The sequence below is a fragment of the Ischnura elegans genome, chromosome 4 (genome assembly GCF_921293095.1).
Source record: "Ischnura elegans chromosome 4, ioIscEleg1.1, whole genome shotgun sequence".
Taxonomy (NCBI): domain Eukaryota; kingdom Metazoa; phylum Arthropoda; class Insecta; order Odonata; family Coenagrionidae; genus Ischnura; species Ischnura elegans.
The window spans coordinates 98,599,339-98,606,260 of NC_060249.1; the positions used below are offsets into that span (position 1 = coordinate 98,599,339).

General features: G+C 38.4%; 1 protein-coding gene across 3 annotated transcripts in view; it reads left to right on the forward strand.

Moving 5' to 3' along the window:
• The window catches only part of LOC124157821 (kinesin-like protein KIF26A), a 43,827-nt gene extending 37,672 nt beyond the window's left edge, over positions 1-6,155 (forward strand). Inside the window, exons 10-12 of one of the 3 annotated variants that reach the window (XM_046532851.1) lie at positions 1-1,367; positions 3,643-3,942; positions 5,756-6,155. The exon at positions 1-1,367 is cut by the window's left edge and continues 376 nt beyond it. In XM_046532851.1, coding sequence (XP_046388807.1) covers positions 1-1,367; positions 3,643-3,942; positions 5,756-5,910 — 1,822 coding nt within the window. In that variant the 3' untranslated portion in view covers positions 5,911-6,155. Of the gene's footprint in view, positions 1,368-3,560; positions 3,943-5,755 lie in introns of those variants that run through there. The other 2 variants (XM_046532852.1, XM_046532853.1) reach the window with 2 other exon arrangements.
• The last annotated feature ends 767 nt before the right edge of the window (positions 6,156-6,922 follow it).

Genomic DNA, 6,922 nt, shown 5'->3' on the forward strand with positions numbered 1-6,922 from the left:
ACGGACGAGGCTTGGAGAAGAGGAGGCCGGGTTGGGGAACGGAGGGGAGGATTACGGGGGGCTGTGTGATGGAATGCAGGGTGGTGGAGGGGGGAGCTTGTACAGTGAGCCAGTCAACCATTCTGGCTCTCCACCCTTGGGAAAGATCTGTGATCACTGTAAAATGTCCTTGCGCCGGGGAGTTGGGGTGGACGACACTGATAAGCAGTGGCAAGGGTTGAATGATTGTGAAGTCCAAAGTGAGGGTGGTATCCTGAATACCTGCCTGCAGTCCAAAGCCAAAGCAGCACCTATTCAGAACGTTGCACCGGTTCCAGCCTCGCCGAAAGCAGAACACAAGTCCCCATCTCACAAGGCACAGACTAGAACTTCGAACGGAACCGAGTTCCACCGAGTGTCGCTCGCATTTCGGGGTTTCGACCGGGACTCGCCCCGTTCCTCTCCAACTCCACCCAATCAAGTGTCAGCACCGGCAGATTCAAGTATGAACAACCAGAGGAACAATGCCACATCGTCCCCTCACAAGCTCCTCGGTAGTTTCTCCTCCCTGAGGCATCCTGACGGAGCCTCGAATCCCAATCTTGACAAACATTCCTCGGCAGGGATGGAATTTGTGGAGGAAAGGCGAGTACCTGGGAATGGGCAGTCTACCTCAGACCATGAGGAGGAAGGCTGCAAGGTTCAGAGCTTGAGGACCGGCCACAAGCCAAAGAAGACTGAGCACTCAAAGGAACAATTGAAGGAGATTCGGAGGGATGAAGAGGAGAGGGTTAATGAGAGAAAACCGTCTGGAGAACGGACCGTGATGGGGAAGTCTGACGACGAAGATAATGCCCACCATAAATGGGTGCAACCACCTCCTATAACAACCCCGCCGATGCCACAACCTTTGCCTATCCCTGCTCCGATTGTGAAGGCCCCGAAGCTGAGCAGGCTCTTTGGGAGTGCTCGCAAGAGCTCAAAGGCTGCCCTCAAAGCGAGTGTTGCATCTCTGGGTTCAGCTATACCAGTCACCGAGAAGCAGGACAAGAAGTCTAGAAAGGCCAGTGGGAAAGTACAGACAATGCTTGCCAGCTCTAGTTCTGTCCTCGAAGGGTATGATAGTGGCAATGACTCTGGTATTGTTTCGGCCAGCGGTGCTGTGGCAGGAATTACATCAGGAAGGGTCTCTGCTGCATCTGTTATCACAACGCCTGTTCATTCGACCAAGCTAGATAGGGCACCTCATAAAGGGAGTTTGATGAAAGGAGATCTGGCTGGAGCAGCTGGACAGTGTGAAAGCTCTGGTTACGAGAGTGTTTTAAGAGACAGCGAGTGTTCTAGTTTTGGTTCCAGCCAGGAATTGGATGACAGAGCCAGTGGTGCAGGTGAGTATATATTTGGGCTAGAATAGATTTCAATAGAGAATTTTATGATGCCTCTGCATTTTTTAAATGCTATTTTTTAATATTTTCATTCAAGCCCCATTTAATTTATAGAAAATAAAATCATTTTGTTGTTGGTCCAATGTCAAAACCATGATTCATATAACTTTAGCATTCCAATTTATGTATGTAATATTTCTAATGGAAATCTGTACATGAATTCATTCAAATGAGCATGCACTGCATGACTGGAACTCTAAATTTTAACTTAATCAGGTACAATCTTTGTAGAAAATCAGTTTTTTAAGTACACAAATTTATTTTTTCTTAGGCCTTGAATATTAAATGGCTCACATCTTAAAAGTTAGAATGTTCACGTTCACTGTTGTGACATTGGACTAGCAATATCATAAGTGCCAAAATACATTGCTTTCAAAGTTTTAGAAAATAAGTTTAATTAGGCTGCTTCAGGAAAACCCCTGACCCCTTTTGCTGAGTAAACATGCTTGATACATCATTCTCTATGCTGTGCTAAGAAGAAGAGCTCATTCATTTTCACTTTGCCAATCCCCTAATCCATTTTGCTGATAAATGTGTGCCATTACTTATCCACTGATTATAGTCATACAGTGAATCAGGTTGAATAAATTTAGTGTATCTCAAATTAAGTAGAGATTGGGACAAATGATGAGATAGGACAGGCAGACTTTTTCCTGCATAATGAGAATCATTTTTTTTGTGCCTCATCTTGCTAAAATTTCATGAATTTCTAGGAAACACTCATTATTTTTGGTCAGTGCCCAAATGTTTTTCATTATTAGCGCACGAGCTTAAATTGTTAAGTGCTTAGGGCACTTAACCTTTCAAGCTTGTTGTAGACTTGTTTGACGATATTTATTATGGAGGTGTATTTCTTGTCGTGCTCCGACCATTTTCGATGACATGCTCAAAATATCCAGCATGGGGGCTGATATTAAATCTTTAAAGAAATAAATAATGGAGTTTAAAAGTGAATGTAAAAGTATCCCAACAAAAATTCTGCGTGATTCTGTAAAAAACTCTATTATTGAAGACATTCATTATTAATGCAATGCTTGATTAAACTAGAACCATTACGAGAAATATGAGCATGCACGTCACTTGCTTCTAGTCATGAGGTTCTGTCAGAGTATAACCGTGCAGATTTGCAGGTTTCAGATTCACACTATACCTGCTATTCACACTCATTTCCCTCAGTTGGGATTCCTTGGTTTTTTCCCATATAGACTTTGTCCAGCCTGAATTCACTCATAATTACCTCATAACCTAGGTTTGTAGGATACTAACTTGAAAGTAACTGTAAATTTTGCCAACTCTCAACACTTGCACTTAAAGTCATGTCCAGGAAAGATGTCAGATGGATGATTTGTGATTTGTTCGGTTGAATCTTCGTAGCATAAGAAAATTAGTTTAATTAGAAAACAATAAGTTTTTATGGCTTTACCTGTTTTGGCCCTGCCCTTCATTTTGTCATCAATATCAAATGATAGATTTAACTGTGGGAATAATTAAGAGTGTGTATGCATTCAGCTTTCATATCAACTAATTTTAATACCAACCCACCCTTTTTTTTTGTCCAAACCAATAAAATTTTTGGGTAAGGGTATTTCTTTTCCTGCACTCATTTTTCAAGCATTAGTTTTTTTATAGCTGGCCATATTTTTCTCACATGCAACTGAATCATCTTCCTATTTTTCATACTGGTGAAAATTTTAAAAGACATATTTTCATAATTTGGATTCAGCCATTCAGAATAACTACAGCACCTAGCCTAGTTTATGTTTAGAATTATGTACCACTGTTTTATTTAAATTGGAGTAAAAATTTCTAGAAGTATGGTGTCAGGGTCTTAGGCATTGGTTCTTAATCTGAATTTTAATGCGCGTTCCTTATGAATTTATCTTAATAATTTTTGAAAAATTCATTCTTTTGAGAAAGGACTCAACCTTTGTTGTGTGGTTGAATTTTTTTCTTAAAAAAACTTTCTGAGGCCTAAGGGATTATTCAATTTAATTCCTCATCTGAAGATAATAGTTAGCCCAATGTCACATTTTTGTTTTAGGATTTCATTGATGGAAAGATTTTGTAACCAGTGGCCTAGCCTCATGATACTATAAATTTTTTTTCATGTCCAATTCACTTTCGTGGGCACGGTAGTTCACTACCTTTGCCCGATATGTAAATGATCCTTGTCTGGGAGATGAAAAGATTCTGTATCAACTCATCGCACAGTTTGCAGTTGCAGCCGCTGGTGGCAGGGACGCTGAATTGGAAGGGGATAGTTTCAGTGGGGGGATGGAAATGGACTTTAATGCTTGCTGTGATGAGGTGGTCGGTGGTAGTGAGGCGTGCCAGTGCTTGCCACTGCTTCAGTACTGCCAGGAAGACGTGGAGAGGCTGGAGAGGCGATGGACAGAGCAGGAGGTGATACGGTGGAGTCAGATCCGTCAGCTGAGGGCACAACAGCAGGAGCTCAAGAAGGAACTGGCAGCAGCCAAACAACGTCTCCTCATACACCCCTCAAGATGGAGCTATGAGCGTAAGTGAGGCAGAGTTATTCCATCATTTAGAGTTTGAAATCAATTCCCAGAAAATTGCCTTTATTCCTTATGCGGTGACTTACTTATAAGGCCACTGAGTGATCTTCATCGTGTGACCTCCAAGGGGCGCAGCCAAGAATTAAGGCTAGGGGGGGTTTTAGGCGCAACTAATACTTTGGGGTGCGGGGTATTGCATACCCACCAGGGTAAGCAGGAGTTGTGGGGGCCCTCCTCCAGAAAATTTTAAGATTAATGGTTCAAAATGGTGAGTTTTAAGGCTTTCTGAGGGATATTTGATTAGTCACAAAACTATTCTATAAGTAATACTGATCCAATGTAAGTAAAATGTATTAAACTCAAAAATTTCTCTGAGCTCTGGGGGGGATTTTATCCCCCAAAACCCCCCCTTACTGCGCCACTGTGACCTCCAACATATTGTTTGTTAATTTTCAAAAACTAAAGTGCAGCAAAAGCAATCCAGTCATGTTCTCAATTATAACAATTGTTGAAATTCAGGAACAACAAAAACGTTGCATGTTGTATCTCATTTTTGCATTTGTGCATAAAATGCTAAGCTAATTTTAATGACATGTTGCAAGGCTCTGAAGAAGCTTAGGGAAATAAAGAGAATAAAAGATGGCCAAATTTTATGGGCTGTAAAAGTAAAGCGTTTTTGTTGTGACGATATCAAAATGCTAACCCACCTCTTTTCAAGGCTTTTTTTGAATACTGAACAAATTTTTTAAAGTCATCACAAAATTAATAGTAATTTCCGCAAAGTTATTCCTCCTAAAAATATAGATATGTTGGCAAAACAAGAACAATCACTTTTAGAAAGTAATTTCTCCAATACCTACATATATGTACTACATGTATGTATATATGTAGCATATACATATGCTTTTCAAAAATATTTTAATAAAAATTATACGTATAATATGGGTCATTCCACCACTAATCACCACTTGACCTTTAGGGTGATAAATCTTTTTTATATGCATGTAGCGATGTATATACTCTTCAAAATAAATGCCCAAATACCAAGGGATAAGTGAACTTTTAAGATTTTGGACACTTTTTTTGAAAATCGAGTGAAAAAATTAAAAAGTGCATTGGCCACTCTAATTTCGCCAAGTTTATCCACAGGGACTTAGTTCAACTTTGATACAGGAATCTTAATAAAAATCTGAGATATTGTTGAGTTGAGTGACAGGTGTAATAATTTAATATAAATAAACTATATGTGTCTGTTAGACCCACCACTATGGCCACCTAGGAGATTCTAACAAGAAACATAGGAAATGTCATATGTAGGAAAATTCCAAAATTTTCACGGTTGCCTATTTCTTTTGTTGTCATTCGCTATAATTTCTCAAATCACTCTTGAGTGCATTTGTCGTCCAAGAAATGTTTCAAAATCATCGGACAATGATTATGTATATGTGCATACCTAAAAATTCAGATTCTGTTACTAGGTAATTATTTTATTTGCTCTTTCTGGATACCAAGTGCAGCTCCGTGAAATTGCATTGTGAAGAAAGTAAAATCCTCCCAATAACACTCAGTCTAGCCAACACTAGAAAAAACAGCCCGCCAAGGTCATAGGACAGTCCCTGAACATGCCTCATATGTTTTTTCTCTGACATCAGGGTTGGAGGCATCTTTCTGCAAATCAAAACATTAGATGATTCTTTAAGTTGATAAGAACTTCACGTCAGTTTATTTTATACAGTTTTTTTTAAATTAAGTACTAGAAAAGTGGTGATTTTTTCTAAACATAGGGATAATTTCAATGTATTTCATTTATTTCAGTGCATGTGGAGGCAAGTATGGATTATAGAGACCCAAGTTTTGTCGAAGCCCTTGAAAAAGAAACTGTGATCCTCCGGAAACGAGTTGAAGCATGTAAATCTCATGTGCTTATTGCCACGTGCTTTGATGCCATCCCCCCAAGAACAGTGACTTAAAAGTTTTTACCTCATATGTGTATAACTGTGAAAGTGTTTTACTGTGACCTTAAGTGGAAATGGAGTGGTTTCGTTTGTTAAGCATCACCAGCCACTGACACTTTGAACCTACAAGAAAGTGAGTGCTGCTGGAAAATAAGTCACCCAATGCCCACAAGTGGAATGTAGGAGCTGCTACTGAATCAGCTGTGAAAATGTGATAACCGGCATCATTATCATACTTTTAAATAAATAAATTGTTTACATTGAATATTTTTATCTAAACCTACCAAAATCCCAAACATATATAGTGAGAGATAACCTTGACTTAGATCATTTTTCTACTCTTAGTAGCATCATTGTTGTTCTCATCTTTTGAAAGTTTATGGTAATTTTAATTTACTTAAGATTACCTCATTGATAATTATCCTTTATATACACCATTACATTTACAAGAGATAAAATGAGTTGGAAGAAATAGGGGTTCTATGTTCCTTAAGTTACTCTGTTAGTCACATGGCATCTACATATTTGATGCCAGACAATTTTCTTTTCTTTGTTCACTTCATATCTTTATGGTTAGAACACTGTCTTTTCATGTACATTATTTTATGCTTCTGAAATGGTTACTGAAGCTATTTTATATGTTGTCTACGGTTCGTTTAAAAAATGTTTTTTTTTTCTTTTTTCATTTTCTACATTTGATCTAGATGCCATCTCACTACTTGAGTTGCAGCAAACATGTTAGCTATACTTATGAAGCTTATGGCAAACATTTTTTTACTTACTTTTTACTTAACTTTATTATCTCTCTCACCAGTTATAAAAATATTCCTTTATATCTCATTTGAACCTTTTTGACAACGAAAAACCTTTTATCAAAGTGTTCTTCTGAGAAAATGGCACTCAAGTAATCAACAAAGGGAGGTTTTTCATTTGCATATTTATTTATTCACTCATTTCCAATTGGTAATACCACTTGACAATACTGATCAAATGAAGAAAGCATCAACAAGTAAAACAAGAACTAAAT